At 43.1% G+C, this 24,051-nt stretch overlaps 1 protein-coding gene across 1 annotated transcript; it reads right to left on the minus strand.

The window, feature by feature from the left end:
- Positions 1-603: 603 nt before the first annotated feature.
- LOC134403886 (aldo-keto reductase family 1 member B1-like) lies at positions 604-23,212 on the minus strand. Its single transcript, XM_063134421.1, has 10 exons — positions 23,147-23,212; positions 19,528-19,695; positions 18,577-18,693; positions 17,937-18,014; positions 15,764-15,886; positions 13,673-13,779; positions 7,082-7,163; positions 4,616-4,699; positions 3,294-3,376; positions 604-1,236 (listed from the first exon to the last, which is right to left on the minus strand). Exons 1-10 carry the CDS (start codon positions 23,210-23,212, stop codon positions 1,194-1,196), a joined length of 951 nt encoding a protein of 316 aa, XP_062990491.1. The 3' UTR covers positions 604-1,193.
- Between the last annotated feature and the right edge of the window lie 839 nt (positions 23,213-24,051).

Genomic DNA, 24,051 nt, shown 5'->3' on the forward strand with positions numbered 1-24,051 from the left:
AGCCCATTGTTACTCACCTGTCTGAAGCTCCGGCGCCGGTTAGAAAGGTATCTGTAGCAAAACTTCCACAGAGGTTCAGCTGCGTCCACGCCGCCCCCTCAGGTCAGTCCGTCCCCAGATCACCAGGCATCAGCGAAGCCGAAGGCAAGCTGATGGCGCGCTCCCGATGAGTGTCGGCGGACGCCTGGGGGGGAGCTGCGAGGAGGCAAGCTGGAGTGGGGGAAATCTCCCTGGCAGGCTGTCCAGTACTCCGTGAGGTTTCCTTGTTGAAGGAAGCGGCCCCACGTTGGGCACCAGGAATGTTACGGAAAAACTGGAGCCCACACGGAGAAAGTGGAGTCCACACCAAAGTTCTTGTCCAAACAGATAGCTTTATTCGCTAGCGAAACAGCAGCACGGGATGAGTCCACGGGCGGCTGCCCTGGGGACTGGGAGGAGGGGCTTTTTATACAAGCCCCTCATGCAAAGGCAACGCACACACTTTTACACAAAGGAATTGCGTGCGCATCTTGGCAGCATAGCACAACCGGTTCAAACCTGTTCGGTAGGAATGTCTGCCTCGGACTTCAGGCATGCGCAAAGAGCACGGCCTTCATTAAGGTCATAACCGGAAATGACAGTCAGTTCCCTCACATGACCACCAAATGTGGCCATTGCCTTTTGCTGAGCAAATATTAAGCAATGCAGTTAATGTTTCTTGGCCCTCTGTATTAATCATGGAGAGCAGTCCATTTATTTTATTTATTATAGTACTTTTATCCCACCCTTTAGCCAAAAAGGTTCTCAAGGCAGCTTACAAAAATATTTCTTAAGACAGTCCCTGCCCACAGGCTTAACAATCTAGAAAACATGACACAAAAAGAAAGGCGATTGGGAGGGAGGAGGGGGGGAAAACAAATTCAGGCACTTGATTCTTAGTTGCAAAAAGTTGATGAACATGTAACTTTTAAAATCTTTCATGTAAAACCAAAGTGACAATTAATAGCTGCAGCTGAATCACCCAACAAGTGTTAGAATCAACTTGGTTTCCAGCTGCCGTTTCATCGTCCTCTTGCTGCTTGCATGCGTTTGTTCTAATTTGCTGAGTACCATGACAAGTAACTGTGCTGTGTTGGGGTGTGACCACAGAGATGGGTAAAGGCAACCGTGCCAATGGAAAATGTCTGTTGGCTTCTAGGGCTACAATGTCACCCTCAATCATCCTCCTTGAAAGGATAATCTTTATGGAGTTTGAACCTGTGGAGAAAGAAAAACTTGGGTTTAAGTCGTTTTGCAAACCTGTGTATGGTTCCATTAATAGTCAAGGCAAGGGATTAAAAAAAATCCCTAATTGATTGATTACATTTCTATACTGCTGAGCTCTCTTATTATCACAACAATTAAAACCACAATGCAAGGCGATAAAATACAGTGCAGTTTAAAAGTATAAAAAAATTAAAATAACCACCTAATAGAAGCTAGTCGCAATGTGAAGATTTAAAATACAGTAACAGATTTTAAAATGAAACTGAAATACTGGAAACATATGCTGAGGTTTTTGTATTCTACAGTATAGACAAGTAAGGGGTGGGGAGGTTATGAGGAAAGAGTGAACCATCCAACAGGGGTCATTTGAGGCTTCCGGTGTTGCTCTTGTCTTCTACAACTCCCACCACTCTGAACAACAAAGCCAGAGGTAAGGGATCATAGGAGTTGTATCATAAAACATCAGGAGGGTGCCCACCCCATCTTAAGGCCACTTCAACAACATGGCTGCCACATAGGGACTGATTTACATCATCTCACATGCTTCCTGTCACTATGTGGAACAAGAACGCGCCACGTGGATTCTGTGATTTTTCACCAAGTCACTGAGAACCATTTCCCCCCTAACATCTACTGCCACCAAGCATGTGAACTGGGCTATTTGCACACAAAAACACTCCTCCTGTGATGACAAATGTCATGTGGGCTGATTTTATAATACTTTGGGGGTTGCCCGCCTCACTGCTGAAGCCGAGGCAAGATTTGGGCCTCCCAAGGTGACTCGGCCTTGCAGGTCTCTGGGTGCCGGTCGGGCACCTGGCACCCAGGAAAGCTGGGACCAAGTCTGGGTAGGAGTCCGATGGACTCTCAACTTCATGCTCCCTCCCTCACACACACCCAACCCAGACCTGCCACCACTGGGACTTACCTACCGCTGTCATGCTGCTGCCGCATTGCCGCCATGACCAGGAAATGTGGTGTCCTCCTGAGAGCCAGGCTGCGATTTCAAGGTATCATGGGGGCTCTGTTTTAGTACATCTAGGACTGCAAACTATGGTGGCCACAAAGGGTCATTTTTCCTTTACAGCTGCCATAGTCTGGCTTTCAGAGCGCCATGTTTTCCTGGTTGCAGTAGCATTGCAGCGGTGCTGGCGATGCGATGCAGCAGCGGCAGGGGATAGGGAGGTGAGTCCAGTGCTGTCCGAAGCATCCCAAGGTGCCTGAAGTTTCTGTACCAATCCGCTTCAGCCTTGGGCCACCCCAGAACCGACTCGGAACCAAGCCAAGGTGAGCCGAATCAGTCCGCCTCGCCTCGGTTTCGGGGATTTGGCCCGAGGCAGTGCATAGCCCTACTTCCAAGTTGCTGCCATAACATGCAAAGCAGTATTTATTTATTTATTTATTACATTTGTATACTGCCCAATAGCTGAAGCTCTCTGGGCGGTTCACAAAAATTAAAACCATTAGAAATATAATAAAACATCCAACAAGCTAAAAAGCCAAATACAAAATACAAATAAAAAAAAATGTTAGGGGAGAAGATAACCTTCTGAAAGTAGTTCTGCTTAATTTTGGACTAGAAGCATCAAGTTGAGATAAGATGCAATCTTATTCATATTTAGACAGAAAGGCCTAAAACTGGGACATGTTGGGAAGTATAGGCCTTTTTTCTCTCTAAACATGCATAGGATTGTGCCCTAAACCAGCCTTCCCTAACCTCATGCCCTCCACAGATGTTTTGGACTACAACTCCCAGCATTCTTGGCTGTTGGCCATGCTGTTCGAGGCTAATGGAAGTTGAAACCTCAATCTCAACGACACCAGGTTGGGGAAGATTGATTAAACACTTCTGCTTTAGGACACGGTAGCTTTAGAGAATATTTCTGATGGATTTTGGAGTGTTTGTGACTACCTAAAGAGTTTCTATAAAAGTTAGTGGTGGAATTCCGTAGGCTGTCATTGGTTGGCCATGTGCCAGATAGTTTGGTTTTACAGTCAATGGATACTTGATATGTGTTTTGTATTCAGACGCCCAACAAGACACTCACATATTCAGTGTGCAAATCCTGCGTCTCTTATTCAAGCTGAGTAGAGTTTCCATTTCTTGGGGGCTCAATTCAAAGTCAAACACCTGAAAAGAGAGAGTGTTTGCTCACTGTGCTTTAAAAAGTGCAAGTGCATCCAACTCAAGGTTGCAAATTAAGTACTCAGTTGATTAATCAAAAAAGCTTTAATTGACTAACTGATGTGATCATTATAAGCTTCCATATGCATGAAACAGTAGTTTAAATGAAGCGGGGAAAGCAACTCCTAAATGCACATAATCTGCACCCTCAGTGGTAGCTGTTCTAGTCCATGAGGGAAAATATTCAAAATTCACCCTTGGGCAATAGCTTTATTAGGATAAAAGGCACAACACCTGGACCATTTTTAGACCTTTCTGTTCCTTCCCCTGTTCCTAACTATGCTGCCTAGGGCTATGCAAGTTCGTGGGCCACAAGTTGGCCATATCTTCTCTATCACCTGACGAAGACTATACTAATAAAGGACTCGCCACCTTGGTTTTCAGACTTTCTTCTCTGATGGTTTCTCCCATCTGCTGTTCTCATAAGTGCCTATTATCAAGTGTGCAGAACCATTTTCCTTTTGAGGTCTTTATGTCCTTGGTGGAAGACTATCAACATCTGAATTCCAACAGTGAGTGTGGCCAGAGCCAATTGTGGCTGGGGCCAGAATCAAAAGTGGATGGATTTTTATGGAGGCATTGCATCAGCTTTGTAGCTGGAGAACAGAGCAGGGTGGAGTAATTAATATCAAAAACTCATAGCAGCGCCTGAAGGAATGGGGCCTGGCCTGGGTAAAGTCCAGAAGTGTGGATTGATAGGCTTGGAGGGTCTTCATTTGGGCCATGGGCAAAGGTTCCCTAACCCTGATTTATATAATTAACATTCTTCTATACTTTGTTGTCCCATTAATTGAGAAGGGAATGTGCCATTTTAGCTGACAAAAAGAAACACCAATTAATAATGAAAACTGCAACAAATAATTTTGCAAAACCTCACTCATAGTGGAGAGGCACTCTAAACACCCCTATATAAGCAGAATTTTAAAAATTTCCTACATGCATGCATTAATTTCTACATTAAAAAATTCAAGGATATTATTATTATTATTATTATTATTTATTTATTTATATAGCACCATCAATGTACATGGTGCTGTACAGATAACACAGTAAATAGCAAGACCCTGCCGCATAGGCTTACAATCTAATAAGTTGTAGTAAACAATAAAGAGGGAAGGAGAATGCAAACAGGCACAGGGAAGTGTAAACAGGCACAGGGTAGGGCAATGTTAATAGCAAGTTTACCTCGAAATTCTCTTTAATGCGACTTGGAGTAACTGACTTGGGGATCACGCTCACATTTCTTTGGATTTGGAGACGGATCAAAACCTATGGGAAACACATCAGGATGGTTAAACAAGTCACAAAATTACCTCCTTCACATTCCTTTATATAGAGTTCCAGTATCGAATCAAGTCACGGTGAAATTACATATTGCATTAATTGTGAAGCATACAGGGCACTTTCTTGTTATTCTAGCCTAGAGATGTACAAATTGTGTGAACGCTGTTTTATCTGTGTTTCATAGATTATCAGGCACCTTTTTGTTCTGTAATGCACTCACTGACAGAATCGGGATTTTTTTTTTTTAGTTTCCAACTTTGAGCAGATATGTGTTTGCAAAAATGCACAAATACCCCCCAAATGCACATTTTCACACTTTAGTCTATGGGGAGGTGACCGTTTTTAGACTTTAAAAAAACATATTTTCTATTATGGGATTTGCACAAAATCTCTGAAGGTTAGAAGCCTGCGGAATTTGTCCAACAGGGAAAAGCCGGTCAACTGCGCCCCTTCCTAGAGTCGGACGGCCTAAAGACGGTAGTAACTTCGAGGCTCTACTTCTGCAATGCACTCTACATAGGGCTACCTTTCTGCCTAGTCTGGAAACTTTAACTAGTTCAAAATATGGCAGCCAGTCTGGTCACCAGTACACCTAGGGGTGACCACATTACACCAGTTTTAAAATCTCTTCACTGGCTGCCAATTAGTTTCCAGGCGAAGTATAAAGTGTTGGTTATCACCTTTAAATCCCTACATGGTTTGGGTCCAGGCTACCTGAGGGATCGCCTTCTCCCGTACAATCCGCCCCGCACACTCAGGTCCTCTGGGAAGAATTTACTCCAGCCAACAAAAACAAGGCTGACAACTAGTACCCAGAGGACCTTTTCTTCTGCCGCTCCCAGTTTGTGGAATGGCTTGCCGGGAGAGATTCATCAACTTAACAACCATAAGAAAGCCATAAAGACTTCCGGCAGGCCTACCCAGTTGAATTTTAAGATGCCTTTTTAATAATGTGCTGCTTTTAATAATGTATTAATTTTAAATGTTTTAATCAGTTATATGTATTTTATGGTGTTTGCATTTGTGTTGTACCCCACCTCGATCCAGAGGGAGAGGCGGGTAACAAACAAATAAAATATTATTATTATTATTATTATTATTATTATTATTATTATTATTATTTATTACATAATCAGTAGGTTGAATTCAGAAAAATTCAAACTCATTTGGCTGTGTTGTGGATTTCTCTGACATCCCTACTCTAGAGTAAGTACATGTAGCTCCAATACAGTTTGGAACCACTGGCCACAGGGAGGGGTGGATTAAACCTGCTCTGCCCCCTAGACACATACACACCATTTCCCCCCAAAACACAGGAGGGTTTAAATAGAAAAAGGTCTTCACTGGCATGAGTGGAGGCATTAAAAGCAGGGGATTTAGTTGTTCAGGAAGGTTTATCATCCTCTCCTGGTGTGCAGTGGTCCTGATCCAAATCACAGCTGCATGCACTTACTCTAGAGTAAAAAAAAAGTACCTCAGCTACATACTACCCAATTAATGTAAGGTGTAGCTTGTAGGCATGTGTGTTGGATTTCACATTTATACAACCTAGCCAAATCATAGAATAGCAGAGTTGGAAGGGGCCTACAAGGCCATCGAGTCCAACCCCCTGCTCAATGCAGGAATCCACCCTAAAGCATCCCCAACAGATGCTTGTCCAGCTGCCTCTTGAAGGCCTCTAGTGTGGGAGAGCCCACAACCTCCCTAGGTAACTGATTCCATTGGCGTACTGCTCTAACAGTCAGGAAGTTTTTCCTGATGTCCAGCTGGAATCTGGCTTCCTTTAACTTGAGCCCGTTATTCCATATCCTGCACTCTGGGAGGATTGAGAAGAGATCCTGGCCCTCCTCTGCATGACAACCTTTTAAGTATTTGAAGAGTGCTATCATGTCTCCCCTCAATCTTCTCTTCTCCAGGCTAAACATGCCCAGTTCTTTCAGTCTCTCTTCATAGGGCTTTGTTTCCAGACCCCTGATCTTGTTGTGACCATGTGCACAAATCCAGTGGTTTGGGAGTCTAAGTCGACACACCTGGTGTGTAGAACAAGGAAGTTATAATCTTACACCATCATGTATAAAGAATATCATAGAGGGTATTTTTGGATCTGGGCCATGACTTACACCTTCCTGGATCATGTGACATGAAACAGACATGGGCAGAAAGCAGATCTCCAGAAGTTTTGGACTTCCAACTTCCAGCATTGCTGATCATTGGCCATGATGGCAGGGGTTTCTGCCTGGGACTGAAGTGCAAACCACTAGAGAGCTACCTTCTGCCTACCTTTAATGTAAACAAGAGAGAGAATTTACAATGTTGACACAACATAATGTCACTCAATAAAGGGAAAAATATACCAAGAGGACATACCTGAGCTGGAGTTTTATTGTGCTGAGCTGCAATTTCTTTGACCTTGGGGTCATCCAGGAGCACTAAATCCTCAGAATTGGACCTACGGAAATATTTGGGAATTAAAATTACAAAAAATCTAGAGAATTTAGAAAGGGAAAATTTAACGAGGTTAAAGAAGGAGGTACTAGAGAAATTGGAAAAATATAAAAGATTAAATTTATCTTGGTTTGGGAGAATAGCTTTGATAAAAATGAAGATATTAGCTAAAATTAATTTTGTATTTAGGATGCTACCTATAAAAATATCAGAAACCGAGATAAAAAGTTGGCAAAATATTATTAATAAATATTGTAATGGAGAAAAGAGAGCAAGAGTGAATAAAAATAATTGGTACCTAAGCCAAAAAAAGGGGGGAATGGGTCTCCCAAACATAAAATTATACTACGTAGCAAATAGATTAAGACATGTTGTAGAAGCAATTATGGGAGTAGGAGATTTATATTGGATGGAAGAAAAAATCATAAGTAAGGTAGAGATGAATCTGGAGAATGTTTTTTTTAAAGATGGAGGAAGAAAGTGGGTTGGAAGTATAGATAATCCACTCCTGAGGACTCAATGGGAAATTTGGAGTAAATTTAAAGGGAAGCTGCTTCCGAGCAACTCTCCCTTAGCACCGATAATAATGTTAAAGAATTTCCCAGAGGATCTAAAGGGCAGATTATGTAAAATATTAAAAGAGAAAAATAAAATAAAATTAAAGGATTGGGTAAGAGATATTAAAACAAGAGAAGATATGGAAAATTTGTTAAAGGAGAAGAAGCTATCTTGGCTAGAATATGGTCAATTAGAACAATGGAATAAAAAGTGGATTAAAGATAATAGAATGTGCAGAAAGATGACGAGGTTTGAAGAATTAGTAGTAAGTAAGGAGAAAGGAAAAGGAGGTAGTATAGTTTCAAAAGGATTAATGAGTGAAATATATAAAATATTGTTAGAGAAGGAGTTTAGAGAGAATACAGAGAAAATGATTTGGGAATCAGATTTGAAGATACAAATAGGGCGACAGAGCTGGGAGGGACTATGGAAACAAAGAGTGTTGAGAAGTTTATCAGTAAGAATAAAGGAGAATTATTTTAAAATTTTATGGAGGTGGTACCTAACCCCGGTTAGATTGAATAAGATAAGTGATCAACATTCAGCAAATTGTTGGAGAGGATGTGGGGAAAAAGGAACGTATTTACATATGTGGTGGCAATGCAAATATGTACAAAGATTATGGAAGATGGTGTTTTCAGAAATTGAAGAAATAGTGGGAATGAAAATAGAACAAACACCAAAAATAGCATTGCTGTCACTATTTGAAGATATAAAGTGTGGAAAAGGAACTATAGAGCTGATATCGAGTTTGTTGGTTGCAGCACGATTGATGATAGCTAGGAACTGGAAGATCCAAGGGGAATATTCTATTGAGGAATGGTATAAAGTAGTATGGGACATAGCCATTAATGATAAACTGACATGCAATATTAAGTGGAGAAAAGGCGTAACTAAAATAAATGAGTTCGAAGGAATTTGGAAACAGTTCCTAGTGTTCGTGTTTACTAAGGGAAGTGGGAAACCACCAGCAGAAGAAATGATTAGATTTTGGACTCAAGAATGATCCCGAGGTGGGGGGTGCACTTTTATGTTAAGAATGAAGATGTTGTAGTGTGATAAGGCATATGTAATAGTTTTTGATATTTGTACTCAACAATTATTCAATATGTATGCAGCAGATATTTGATGTATTTTTTTTCTTATTGTGTTTGTTTCAGTTATATTTTGGAAATGTTTATCTATGTTTATATAGTGTTGAAAATGAATAAAAATTATTATAAAAAAAAAAAAGAATTGGACCTACGGAAGTAGAAAATGGATGTTCCCTTTTTAAACAGTTGATCAGTAATATCAGAGCCACTGAATTATGGACTTTACTTCTTCAAGATGTGGTGATAATGGCCATCAACTTAAGACTGCTTTAAAAGGGATCATTTAGTCACCTGAATGGAGGATAAGGCTATCAGTGATGGTATGGTGTGTCTAGGGGACCACCGTGAGGAACAACACCAGGAGAAGGCTATTGGAATTTTTGTGAAACACCCTGGGAGCTTCGGCTATTGAGTGGTATAAAAATGTAATAAACAAACAAACAAACAAACAAATAAATAAATAAAATTGTCTTCATCTCCAACTTGTGTACTTCCCATAGTGGGCTGATCTACAAATCATTGCGGAGTCGCTTCCGTGTGCTGTTTTTTTGTTGTTTATTCGTTCAGTCGCTTCCGACTCTTCGTGACTTCATGGACCAGCCCACGCCAGAGCTTTCTGTCGGCTGTCGCCACCCCCAGCTTCCCCAAGGTCAAGTCTGTCACCTCCAGAATATCATCCATCCATCTTGCCCTTGGTCGGCCCCTCTTCCTTTTGCCTTCCACTTTCCCGAGCATCAGCCTCTTCCCCAGGGTATCCTGTCTTCTCATTATGTGGCCAAAGTACTTCAGTTTTGCCTTTAATACCATTCCCTCAAGTGAGCAGTCTGGCTTTATTTCCTGGAGTATGGACTGGTTTGATCTTCTTGCAGTCCAAGGCACTCTCAGAATTTTCCTCCAACACCACAGTTCAAAAGCATCTATCTTCCTTTGCTCAGCCTTCCTTATGGTCCAGCTCTCGCAGCCATAGGTTACTACGGGGAATACCATTGCTTTAACTATGCGGACCTTTGTTGTCAGTGTGGTGTCTCTGCGCTTAACTATTTTATCAAGATTTATGAAGCGTGTCTTTCTTTTCTCTCTCTGGCACTTTATCTTTAAATATACTGTGTTTCGTTTCATTGGACTGGTTCACACTCTTCTAAAATCCTGTCCCTTCCGTTGCAAGTGGGCGTTTGTTATAGGCGAGCTTTGGTCGATGCTTGTGACGTTCTCCATTGCTCCCCCCTTTTTTTAAATTCCTCAAATCCTGTTTGGATCGTTGTGGAGAAGATGGAGTCGATGGATAACCAAACTGAATTAGTCAGCACCATTGCTGTTTCGATAAATTTACTCCTATGTGTTCTTCGAGCACTCTCTGTGCTCAAGGATGAGCACATGCATTGCCGGGCGCAACTCATCCGAATAATGAAAATTAACCTCAGACGGAGGATGTTCTTCTTGCAGCAGCTTGAGGAGGAAACCAACTTTTTGGTGTTAGGCACAGAGTTCATTCGTCTCCCTGCTGTCTTCAGACGCTACTGGGTCCGTCCCAGTAGCAAGGACTGGTGGGAGAATTTAGTTCTGAAAGGATGGAACGATGAAAGGTGGATAGAGAGCTTCAGGATGAGTAGAGGAACACTGTTTGAAATCGTTGCTGAGCTTACTCCAGCACTACAGAGGAACCAGACCGCCATGAGGGAGCCACTTTCCGTCGCTAAGCGTGTTGCCATTGCTATTTGGAAGCTGGATAACCCTGGGTTCCATAAAAATGCCGCAGAGCAGTTTGGGGTTGGTCACTCGACAGTTGGCGAAGTCTTCGTTGAAGTTTGCTTGGCATTGGAGCTTGTTCTCCGTCGCACAGTCTATCTGGGAGATTCTCAGAAGGTTTTTTTTTCCTTTGGAACTAAGTTGCATGCACATGTGCGCATGTGTGATGAACTAACTACTGTTATGTATAGGAAGGTATTTTTTTTTCCTTTGGAACTAAGTTGCATGCACAAGCGCGCATGTGTGACGATCTCAGCATTTCTTTATTAGAGGGCTTTGCAAAACTCATAGACTCGGAGCTTCTGGAGATCTTATTTTTTCAGACACATTTAAGAACATCAGAGGAGCCATGTTGGATCAGACCAAAGGCCTATGTAGCACAGCATTATGTTCCCACAGCAGCCAAACAGATGGCCCCAGGAAGCCCACAAGCAGGGTTGCAAAAGCATGACACTCAACCGTTTGCACAACCATGCTTGCGCAAATGTAACTTTGGTAGGATTTGTCTCTTGCGCATAGTTCAGGACCTAGTTTCCACTAGTGCAAATGATAATGTGCTAACAGAATATTGGATACTGCCTTAATTTGCCAGTTATTCGTGTGATCAATATAGTGAATAAGCCAGCAGAGTTTGGATCTTAGCTATACCAACAAACTCTAGCTACAAATCTCAAAATGTGTCTCAAAGATCATCAAAATTGCTACAGAGAAGGCTCAAATTAGGCATGACAGTGGTAGATTTGTTTGCTTCAATCCAGGTCTGTCCAAATTTGTATAAAGGGTGGGATGTCTGATTTTTTCAAGCAAAATGAATGGGGGGGGGGAGATCTGGCTCAACCTCTTTGGGAAAGTGATTTTATCCCAGCTGAGTTCACTTCCCATATCAGAGCTCAGCAAAGGAGTAAAGTGTGTAGATGGCAGGGGGTTAAGCTATAGGCATTGGGAAAGTTGTGTGTGTGAGAGTGCGCACCCATCACTGGAATGCAGCCCCTGAGAACTTCTCTGAAATGGAGGTTCCACTTTCCAGCCCTATACCTTCCACCTTATATGTTACTGGGGCAGATTTCAATAGACAGGTCTGAGCCTATCATGCCTAACCTGAACCCAAAAATTTATTTTTGATAGCATTTTAATCCCACCCTCCAGCCAAAGAAGCTTTCAGAGTAGCTTTCAAAGTAGCTTTATATAAGGATACGTTGGCATAAGGCATATAACTAGAGATCTAGCGGACTAATTTTGCTCATTTTTGTTTTAAACTGAACCTTGAGCAGTCTAGACATGCAGAATATTTTGACACTTCAAAAAAGTTCAAAGCTTCAGCTTCAAAAGCCAAATAGTATGTTTCCACATGCAGGCCTGGAGCCTGAGGAGGTCAGGGAACTACAGCTTCCATGTATCTCTATGCCACACAGGAAGAAAAGCACAAAGGCAGGGATGGATAGCGGGCCTTGGGCTTTGTGAGGTGATTCCCTTTGTGAGAGGCCATATTGGCGGCAGGAATGGTGATGGAGGAGGCAAACGCTCTGAGGCCAGCAGCAGAGGAGGAAAAGCCGGGTTTTAAAATGTGGAAGAAGAGGGAAGGAGGTGGGCTTGAGGCCTGAGGGGAAGAAGCAAATTTCATTCAACAACGACAGGTGTGAGGAAGCGAGGGCCAAACATCCTTGGCTGCGCTGAAGGAAAGTAGCCTCCATGCAGCTTCAGGAGAACTGACATAGCAGGGAGTCAAGGAGCAGTATGTTTCGCCCTCAGACTACTATCGCCCATGGTGACATGGCCTTTATACGAGTAAAACAAATAAGATAGTCCCCGCCCTCAGTCCTTCAGTCTAAAAGACATGACACAAAATGAAAGGGGATTGAGAGGGAGGAGGAAAAAAGCAGGTTCAGGCATTAGATTCTTAGTTTCAAGGTTCAGCAGGTCATGGAGTTGCAACTAAACATAGCAGAAAGGCTGCTGCTTCCTCTTCGTCTGAACTCCGCAGCAGTGACGGTAGCAGCTGAGGGCAGCTCTTAGCTGGATTTGCAGAATATTTGTTTATTAAAGCATTGAAGAAATGTTTAAATAAACAATAATATAACTGTAGTGGAATTGCTCCTTTTGGCTTAGCAATTCCCCGGCCGGAAAAGGGGGGTCTGGCTCAGCCAACCCAGAGACACACACCTTCACTGCCACTTGTTAACTCTTTACAGTCTAGGTTTTCAAGGAAACCACACCACACTCCAGAATAAGGACCAAATGCTTTTATTCTTTACACAACACATACATATAAGGGTCCACCCATAAAGGCAAACACTTCAGAGGTTTGGGGGAAGAACACAGACAAAGGAATGACACACATAGGACAGTAGGGACCAATACCTCACCCTTTCCTTTCACATGCTCAAGGCTAATAGAATTCACACTTGGTCCCCACTTAACCACCCCCACCAGCTGTAACTCCGGCAAGGTCCCTTGCCCAAAATTGTACCCAAACCTATTCTAAACAAAACAAACACTTAACTCTGTGACTCAACCTCTGTTGCTCACCTCAATTTATTTATTTATTTTATTTATTACATTTCTATACTGCCCAATAGCCGGAGCTCTCTGGGCGGTTCACAAAAACTCAAGCTAAACTCCTTCCCTCAGCGGCCGCATGGGGCCTCCACCATCCAGCCAGTCCAGCCTGGATGCTCTGGCTCACCACACACACGCTGGACTCCTAACACCCACAGGAAAGAGACCGGACCCTTAGGTGCTTAAGCCTTCTGGAACCCCCTTGTCACCAGACCCACCTTAACCAATAGAAACCCCATAGCAACTCACACCACTCCCGAAGGAAGAGGGAATGCTGCCAGACATTGCACATCTGCAACTTGTTACTCTCCCCAGTACCAGTCCAGGGAGGCGTTATCAGATGCCAGGCGCTTCTCGGCCAGCGCAGCCTTGGCATTTCGCTTGCTACTCCCTTTTCAGACACAAAGAAACCCCTCTCCCTCTCCCTGGGATGAAGCAAAAGATGTTCTCTTAAAAGAACCATGGGCTCAGCCCATGACAATAACTAATAATTACAGACTAAAATAAGGAAAGGACGCCGAAGGGTTTACAAATGAGGCAGACTTGAAATCATCCTTACCATATCCACTTAGGAGCTCCAAGAGGACAATATGCAGTGACAGAAATCCCTTTGGAGTGGCAGAAATTTATCAGCTGTTCCTGAGGCAGGTATGGGTGACTCTCAATCTACAAACACAAACATGGACACTAAGGCCCTGACCACAAACATATATAGGGAATGGTGTAGTTGACTGAAATGTGGGCTTCTCTAAACAAGCTATTTATAGTATGCTCTGACTGGCCGCTCATGGAACTTTGCGGGTCAATTTCATGACATTGAAGGGATTGAAATTAACTGCATTTTATCTAAATAATGGTGTTCAAGAAATTGAATTTGGGTTAAGAGCCTCAGGGCATTTCTACACGAGTGATTTATTGCATGCTTGTGATTGGTTACTCATGGAAGTTTGCAGGTTCTTTATATGTCATCATCAACCTCCTGGACATCTCCTGTGCTTTTTCCCCTTTATCCAGCTTTCAAAAAGATTGGAGATAACCTGATAAGCAAAGATAATCCAAAATATCGGCAGTGCCATCTAGTAGCTATATAATGAAACATATAGAAAATATAGAATTTACCAAGAAAGGGCATCCTCAATTCAAAGCACATGTCCACATATGTAAAGGAGCTGATCGTTATCCCACAAGGATTCCGGAAGCAGAAGCCTCAGTAAGGATGGGGGATTTTAGCCTGGTGTGGTGAAGCCCTCAGTCTGTGCCTCACCCCATGATCTCAGCAATTTGTGAGAACTAGCACACCCAGAAGAGCTGCTCCACATTCAGAAACTGGAATTAGATCCCATGGTGTGCTTCCAGATGGAGGGCTCCTAGCACTACCAATCCAAATCCATTAAGGAGGAAGAGATGAAATCATGGTGCAATGTCTTTGGATTTGTAATGCTAGAAGCCCTCCGTCCAGAAGCATCCCTGGATTATAGAAACTCTTAAACAAAATTCTGTGAAGAACATTGTAGAATTTATCTTAGTGAAATAACGGGGTTCATCAGACAAGCGTTTTATCGCATACTTGGTATTGCCCACTCACGGTTTTTCATGTGTCCTTTAGACAACACCATCCGCCTCCTGTGTGCCTCCCTTTCCTTTTTCTTGTCACAAAATGGACCCCTTTTAATCCGACTTATTTTGGGGAAACAGAATGTGCCATTTCCTGCTGTTTGCAGGAAAAGTGGCGCAATAAAAATGGCTCCTGAATGGGCCATGTGTCTTCATTTACTTCCTCTTTCTTCTCTGGGAAGAAAGATGAAGTAATGTGGGACAGGAGTGGGGTGGAGAAGTGATGATAGGGAACTGCGATTTCCCCCCCTCCCCTGACTGATGATGCTCAGCAACAGGAAAAAAGATGACAATTCTTTTATAAAATAGGAGACTATACTCCTCTTCACATTTTTGGCTGTGTGGAGCCAAATCATTGCTTTAGCTTAATAAATCTTTACTATGCTTTAAGTGCTGATGTTGAGCATAGGAACAGGCTTTGCATCAGCACAGGACACCTTTGGGAAGCTTCTGTCTCCCTGACATCTGGGCAAGACTCACCTGTGCTGACAGCTACCTTGGGCCTCCAACCCCAGATAGCTACATGCCACCATTTTAAGTTTGCCACATTGCTCTAATGCTAGGTTACCTTGAGCACTCCAAGACAATGTGAGCGACTTTAAATGGCAGCCTTCACTGGTGGAAACAGGCACCCTTTAAGATTCCCCACAATGCCGTAGTGCAACACTACGTCAGGCATTCTTGGAAATTTAACAGTGTGATTTGTGGCTGAATGCTGTTGCTGCCCAGTGAACCCATAGCTGGCGGAAGCACACTGGGAGAGGACCAACATAAGATGCATTCCATGGAGGGCACTTTCTTGAGGACCCTTTGGGTAGTATCCAGTGTTAGTCCCGCTTAGAGTAGAGCCATTGAAATGAATGAGACTTAAGTTAGGCATGACTAAATTAAGTCCCATTCATTTCAATGTGTCTACTCTAAGTAGGACTAACATTGGATACTACCCTTTGAAGCCTAGCCTGCAGAAGTATATATACTGCTGGACATCAAAAGGTAACATGAAAATCCAGATGATCACAAAATGTAAGCAATTTACCTGGTTATTCACTGGTTTGTATTTTAATCCTGGTTTATTGAAGAGCCTTTCAATCTGCTCACAATTAAAGTTAGAAATACCAATGGATTTCACCAGACCTGCATCCACTAATTCCTCCATAGCCTACAGGGACAAGAGACACAATCAACCAATGAAGACAAATATTTAAGATAGACAAGGGCCGAATCTACACTACTGCTTTAAAGCGCTTTATAACAGTTATAAAGCACTTTAACTGCTTTAAAGCACTATAAAACTGTTATAAAGCGCTTTAAAGCAATAGTGTAGATCCAGCCTAGCAGTGATACTCTGGAGTCAAGGGGTTGGATCCAATGTCAGCAGCGCCGTGCACATGCCCCCCCCCCCACCATTGGAGGCCGCAATGTGGCACTTCTGAGGGGCAAGTATTGAAATGAGGAGAAATGCTTGTTACGGCACTTGCCCCCAGAAGCTCTACGTTGCAGACGCCACTGTTGGGTTTGGGCTGCCTGCACAAGGCTGGCATTAGAACCAACCCAGGGCTTGCAGGGATACAGCACTGCCACTTTTGGATTAGCTGAGACTCTTGTGTCATCAGCCACACACACATAACCTTAGAATGCCCTGTTTCCACTGCATTTAGATGCAATCCCAGGGTGGTGGTGGGGAGTGGGATTAACTTCCCCAGCAACCCTATAGAGTTGTGAGTTATCCCCCTTGTCATCCTTCTTGTATTTTGGGGTGGCCTAATCTTGAGTGGGCAAATAAGACCCAATAGGTTCATAAAAGACCAGCTCCTAGAAGAGATGAAAACTGCTAGAACATAGGAAGGTGCCTTATACTAAGTCAGACCATTGGTCCATCTAGCTCAGTATTGTCAACACTGACTGGCAATGGCTCTCCACGGTTTCAGGCAGGATTCTTTCCTTGCCGTACCTGGAGAAGCCGGGGATTGAACTTGGGACCTTCTGCATGCCAAGCATATGCTCTATCATACTGAGCTACAGGTCTTCCATTGGTTCATTGATATGGATCAACACAGCTACCTGCATTTTTGGCCTCTCCTTGGGGCCGTGGCTATGAGGGCTGTCAGGATGAGCACTTCAACATTTATCACTGCACCAATGTAGATAAGATAGGGTGACCATATGAAAATGAGGACAGGGCTTCTGTATCTTTAACAGCTGTATAGAAAAGGGAATTTCAGCAGGTGTCATTTGTAGGCACGCAGCACCTGGTAAAATTCCCTCTTCATCACAACAGTTAAAGCTGCAGGAGCTATACTAGAGTGACCAGATACAAAAGAGGGCAGGGTTCCTGCAGCTTTAACTGTTGTGATGAAGAGGGAATTTCACCAGGGGCTGCGTCCCTACAAATGACACCTGCTGAAATTCCCTTTTCTATACAACTGTTAAAGATACAGAAGCCCTGTCCTCCTTTCCATGTGGTCATCCTATATGATAAGATAGCTAGATCAGGGTCACAACAGTTCAGCTTCCGCTGAAATAGTTACCGTATATGAAATAGTTCCCTAGGCTGTAAGTAAGCTAATCACACTGCTCCATTTTGCTGTTCCTTAAATAGTTTTTACTGTAGTTGCTTTAATGTCATGCTTTTCATCTTGGACTTTTAATGTTGTGTTTTTAATGTTGTACCTAAATTTATTTTAATATTGTGAACCATTGAGGGATTTCACTATATTCAGCAGTATACAAATGCCAGAAATAAATAAATAAAGTTGGAACATTCACAGGAGCAACAGCCTACGAAAAGCATACCATACCTTAACCCATAATCACAGACATGGAACTAAAAACAGAGCTTCTCTATATGAGCGATTTATTACACACTCATGATTGGCCACCCATGGAAGTTTACGGGTCTTTTACATGATGCCATCAACCTCCAGATCTCCTGTGTCTTCCCTTGGTAATCTCACTTTTAAAAAGATCTGAGATAATGCACTATTTAAAATCACTGTGGGATATTGCAGGCCAATAGGTGCTGCTGCTTCATTTAACTTTATGGAGCATTGCCAAGAGGGGAAGTTTTCAATTACAAATGCTGTGATCGCCATTGGTCACTGTCTAAAGGAGCTGTTGTCAATGCAGAAAGACCCCAGAAGAAGAAGAAAATTGTATGGGTGCAGTCATCCCCCCGCCAATGTAGAAACACCCACAGAAATTAAGCTTACCTCCCATGTATCCAGATAATCAGTATCACTGGGTAGTATCATGCCATTCTCATCTTCTGGAAATAGCTTCTCTCCAGCCTGTCAGAAGCAAGAGAACTTAATGATGTCTCTTCTACGTCAACAATTTCCAAACAACTTGTTTAGTTAACACAGAACCTCAGCCCTGGAGGTCAAACCCAGCATTCCTGGGCCCCCGATATGGTTCTCCTGATAGCTATGCACCCTTCCCTCGGCCTCACCCCCCTTTTCCGTGAACCATCGATCATTTGGTGGTTTTCCAGCCATTGTGCAATTTTACTCCCATTCTAAAAGGTTGAAATGCCCCTCCTTACTTAATAAGAGGTTTAACCTAATATGCTGGTATATTTATTTTGGTTTTGGGTCCAATGGCCATTCATTTTAAAGTAGTGTTTATTGTGATTATATTAATGATTGTTCTCCCGTGAGCGTTTTCTGTAGACTGCTGGTTGGTCACTGTGTGAACAGAATGCTGGACTAGATGGACCCTTGGGTCTGATCCAGAAGGACTCTTCTTATGTTGCTGTTCCTTGTAAGCTACCTTGAAATAATTTGTACCCTGAAGGGAGGGATATAAATAATTTTAATAGATATGGAGGAGGAGGAGGAACCATTCCAGTACCTTGAATCCCATAGGCCAATGCATGAGGTAGAGATCCAAATAATCCAGCTTTAGAGATGCAAGAGTTCTTTGACATGCTCCTTTCACCATGGATTTCTCATGAAACGTACACCACAGCTGCAAAAACAACCACGATTCCCAAATAAATGCTCCTAAATTATTTCAGGGGTCTTAGGGTGATCCTATGGAATCCCATGTCTGCGGAATTCTACACAGTCTGAACCTGATTAACTGGTACAAACCATTCTTGAGAAACTCAACAGCATATTTTATTATATCTTATCTGGGACTGTCTCGCTTTCATTTTTATGGGTGAAACTTTATACATGCTCTCAGAGCCCCACGCGGTGGTCTTTTCATTCAGTACAAATGGAGACAGTATGCCTTCGCACGCAAAGGAATTCACACACAAATCTGCTTTCTCCACTTGAAGGAAGGGAGCTTCTGTTGCAGATAGGGGAGCTCTGTATAGGAACATAAGAAAGTGCTGTATACTGAGTCAGGCCAGATCTACACCAAGCAGGATCTAGCACTATGAAAGCAGAATGAAGCAGTATATAAGAGGCAGGAGCCACACTACTGCTTTGTAGCGGTATTGAAGTGCACTGACACTGTTGGGGCCCATTGGCACATACCATATACCACTTTCACACCACTTTCACAGTGCTAGATCCTGCTTGGTGTAGATCTGGCCTCAGTCTAGCCAAGTATTGTCAACACTGACTGTCAGCAGCTGTCTAGGGATTCAGGCATGGGGGCTTCCTGCCCTACCTGGAGATGCTGGGGAGCGATCCTGAGACCTTCTGCAGGCCAAGCAGTTGCTCTACCACTGAGCTATGGCCCCTCCCGGAGCCCATTTAAACATAAAATGTATGGATTGTTGTTGTCTTTCCATGATACTTGGGTTTCCTCAGTTTTTCATGGCTTGTTTTGTTGTCTACATGGCTGTACCTTACTGACTACAAACAGATCCTCTCGTGTCACTGCCTGATGCTGTAACTTTTCTTGGATTGCATCTCCAATCTCCACTTCATTCTCGTAGACGTAGGCACAGTCAAAGTGCCGGTACCCAATGTCAATTGCGAGCTTCACTGCATCTTTCACTTTCCCTAGAGGAGACTGAAAGGAAAGGGAAATGAGTTTTAAACATTTTAAAGTGGTCTTTTCAGTTTTCCATTAAGACCTTGGCATTTGATTGGGTTATAAGCAAGGCATCTATTATGCAATATTATTTAGTGTTTGCTCATTGAGCCGCCATTCTGTGTGGTGTGGGTGTGTGCAAACTCAGCCCAGCAGTGCCTCAGGAACAGAAAAGGCTTCCAGTGCAGGGTGACCATATGAAAAGGAGGACAGGGCTCCTGTATCTTTAACAGTTGTATTGAAAGGGGAATTTCAGCAGGTATCACTTTTGTATATGGAGAACCTGGTGAATTTTCCTCTTCATCACAACTGTTAGAGCTGCAGGTGCCCTGCCCTCTTTTAAATCTGGTCACAGTGTAGCTGTAGTATAACTGCTACAGCTTTAACTGTTGTAATGAAGAGGAAATTTCACCAGGTGCGACATGCATACAAATGACACCTGCTGAAATTCCCTTTTCTATGCAACTGTTAAAGATATAGGAGCCCTGTACTCCTTTTCATATCGTCACCCTATTCCAGTGTAGATGATGCCAAGAAATATCACCATTCCAGAATGCTTTTTCTGGACCATGTACTAGTGAGGAGGTTCAAATGGGACGAAGAGCATAAAAATATATAAAGTTCATGGCAGGATCAGTCCAAGGGTCCATCTAGTTGAGCACTCTGGCCAGCTTCCCACCCACCACCCCGCCAAACTGTCCAACTAGTGCCATGAACCTAGGAAAATACTTTATGTCCCCAGTCATTTGGACATTAGTAATGGCCCAATTGTGGTAGGTGCTTTTATGGTGTTCATTGTAGGCTTTGAGCAAGTGAAGATTTTGAGACTGTGGATGAACGTTTTTATATTGAATTGCTTTTTATGTAATTTATGGTGGTTAGAGTTTATATTGATTCATGGGTTTGGGTTTTTTCTGTTATATTTACTGTGGATTTCTGTTTTCTATAACTTGCTTCAAGGATGCTTTTTGCAGTGGAAAGCAATGAACAAAATCATTCATCATCAACATCATTGGACAGCCCTTCAAGTAGAGGACTGAACCCTCTAGGCCACATGACCGTCCCACTGTTTCCTATCTTCCTAAGAAATAGCAACTTTAGCTGCTATCACATAAAAATCTCATTCAGCTCTTCTTTTGAGCATACCAGCAGTCAATCCTATGCATGTTCAGATAGAAAGAAGGCCTCCAACTCCCAGCATGCTGGGGCATGTTGGCATCTGTAGGCTGTTTTTCTGTCTCAACATGCATAGGATTAGCCATAAGCAATTTGGAGTTATGAGAGAGGCACATAGGTATAAAGTCAACTGAAACAATACCGCCATTTCCCCAACTGAGCCAATGGACTGTGGTAGTTAACGTATTATTAACATGGTCCCTCTTGAGATTCTTGGCTGGGTGACAAGCCACAGCAAACAAAAAGCTTGCTTGACAACTCTGTATTTAATCTTGTGGGGGGGCAGAACAGAAGTGCACTTAATCTACAATGCACCAAGAGGTTCAGCACCTCATTCCATTAACTGCTTTGTTGATGGCCGCTTTTAAAAATAAACTTTGCTGACTCTTAACTGCTTATTAGCTACAGTGGGTTGCAGTGCCTGTGGGTACCAGGTTGTCAATTCAAGCCCTCACCACTGTGATTTTTCATGTCATTCAAACTGTCGTCCATGTTTGTAAACCACCCAGAGAGTTTTGCCTATGGGGCGCTATAGAAATATAATAATAATAATAATAATAATAATAATAATAATAATAAGAAGAAGAAGAAGAAGAAGAAGAAGAAGAAGAAGAAGAAGAAGAAGAAGTGTGGCATAGTGGCTAAAGTGTCAGACTGGGCGTTGGGAGATCTGGGTTCTAGTCCCCACTCAGCCATGGAAGCTCACTGGGTGACTTTGGGCCAGTCACAGACTCTCAGCCCAACCCACCTCACAGGGTTGTTGTTGTGAGGATAAAGTGGAGAGGAGGAGGATTATGTACGCTGCCTTGGGTTCCTTGGAGGAAAAAAGGTAGGATATAAATGCAAAAATAAATAAATAACCATCCCCCAAAAACATCCTTGCTGGGTTCAGACAACGTGAGAAGCTGTGCCCAGCAAGGTTTGTTAACTACCCCACGATCATGCAAACTAGGCCATATCTTCTCTCCCTGTCTTTCCAGAGTTCCCCGTCATGCCTAATCCCTTCACTCTCAGGGAATCGCTACTCAGCTAAGCAATTCAGTGGCGAAATGGTGCATTTTATGTATGTATTTTATTGTATATTGGGGTTTTTAATATTATTGTGATGATGTTTTCTGTTGTGCTGGTCTATGACCGAAATAAACTAAACCTAACCTGAAATGGTGCAGCTCTCGAAATTACTGGATAAAATCCGACGTTGTGCAGCAGAAGTCTGCTCAGGCAACAGGACTTCCTCCTCCCTCCCATCGATTCCTCCAAATCTGCTCTGAAGGATCCTCCAGTTGTCCAGAGCAGATTTTGAGTGGTTGCAAGGGGAAGGGCGAATTCCCCCCCACACACACACACACACCTCATCCCTGTTCTGCTGATAGGAGCAGTTCCATCAGCCAAAGGACTGAATTGGATTCCACCCATCGATGCTAATTTGATATTTGGAGAAATCATGTGCAAATAAGAGAACTCTGTGAAAGTTCAAAGGCTAAGTTCCCCTACATAGTTGTTGAATAAATACTGTGGGCTAAAGGAGCGTTAGCAGTAATCATTGCACAATAATTACAGACAAATAATCCTTGGCTTTGAATTACATTGCATTCACTAAAAAGCTTTTCAAATGGTTGAGAACTTAGAAATGAATAAACCAGCTGTAATGTATGTATAAGGAGGAGATAGAATAAAGGTTATCATGGGTGCAACACATGAACCCATAAGCACACAACCACAGAATGCCTGTTCCCCATGTCGAATATATGCTGAAATGTCTAATTTTACACATAAACAATTGGTTTCAATAGTTCACAAGGGCGTTTAAGTGTTTCTGGATGTGATCTACATTTCTTCGTTTTTTCACCCCACTCCTCATATTAGTACTGTACAGTTTTCAAGCTAGCAAATGTTTTTCTACTTTCCATTTAGCCCTATACTACAAGCATGAATGTAAGCAACTGAGAGGAGCAAGGATTTTAACAGGACCAGGCAGTTCCCCCCACCCCACCCCACCCCACCCAAAGGGACATGTTATCTGCCAGCTGTGAAGACTACCTACAACTTACAAAAGCTTTGCCAAGCACTCAAGGGGAGCGATCAAGTAAATTAGATGATGCCAACATCTGCGATCTGTTGCACAAAAAGGAACACTAAACTTAACAAGCCAAGCACTCTCCGTCCGTCTGTCTGTCCCCCCAAATGTTCTATACAGGCAAACATTCAGCTATAATACAGGTGCGTGTGGAATGCCAGAAATCCCATAAGTTACCTGCCATGTACCCAAACCCAGGATGGGCATCTTTGCTTTATTGCTCAGCTCCAGGTAGGTCTGCATCTTCTGTCTGTTGTTCAATTCTCTCAGTAGATAGAACCAGGACAGAAAAGTGGTGCCCAGCCCACCTCTATATGAATGGCATTAGGGGGAAAATCTCACCTGGTGATTGGCTGGCAATGACAAAAGGGCAACCAAAGAAGAGGAAGTATCTGAAAACAACACCTTCTCTTTGTCCTTCCTTTCCCTTTTCTCAGGTTCTCCTTTAGAGAGAGCAGTTGGAATGTTATAATCTCTACAGCAGGCCTGGGCAGAGAGTAGACTGGAAACTGTTGGTAGACTTGTTGATAGATGATTTGCAGTAGATCAGCAAGGGTTACAGACTCCCAAACGAATTCAAAAGTGATCCCCTCCTAAATTGGGTTGCTTAAAAGAAACTTTAGAAAGGGAGGACCAGTGCAACAAATCTGTCCTTGCCCAGGGATTCCACGAGGTGTGATTCTAATATTTAGAGGGGCCTAGACCACCTGGGGGGTGTCTATACAATGACGCGTTGGTAGCAGATTCCCACAAAACCCTGCAGCAATGCTGCTGTGAGGCAGAAATTATAAAGGAGGGAGCACAGGATATCTGTAGCACAGCCAACCATTCTGCTTGTGAAGCCCATCCCCTGCTCTGTATTCCTACGCTGACCCAATCTGCCCAGAGCTTTGCCCACTTGCACAAGCTGAACCAAAGCCACCACTGACACATGAACAGCGTGGTGACCTCGGAGCAAAGGGGAAAGTCGTGGTAAATCGACACTTTCAAAAAATGCAGTTTCGGGGGGGGGGGAGCCCATCATGGCTGTGAGTTGGTGGCTCCGTCATATAAACAACGCAGTGCCACTGTGCAGCTATGAA

Source organism: Elgaria multicarinata, chromosome 9 (genome assembly GCF_023053635.1).
Source record: "Elgaria multicarinata webbii isolate HBS135686 ecotype San Diego chromosome 9, rElgMul1.1.pri, whole genome shotgun sequence".
In the NCBI taxonomy this organism is placed as follows: domain Eukaryota; kingdom Metazoa; phylum Chordata; class Lepidosauria; order Squamata; family Anguidae; genus Elgaria; species Elgaria multicarinata.

Excerpts from the sequence above, each read along its gene's own strand:
- LOC134403886 (XM_063134421.1), bottom strand. The coding sequence starts at position 23,212 with ATGCAGACCTACCTGGAGCTGAGCAATAAAGCAAAGATGCCCATCCTG. Across the intron at positions 3,377-4,615 it reads GCATTAAAGAGAATTTCGAG|GTGTTTGACTTTGAATTGAG; the intron begins GTAAACTTGCTA and ends CTCTCTTTTCAG. Across the intron at positions 1,237-3,293 it reads AGGATTTGCACACTGAATAT|GTTCAAACTCCATAAAGATT; the intron begins GTGAGTGTCTTG and ends CTTTCTCCACAG.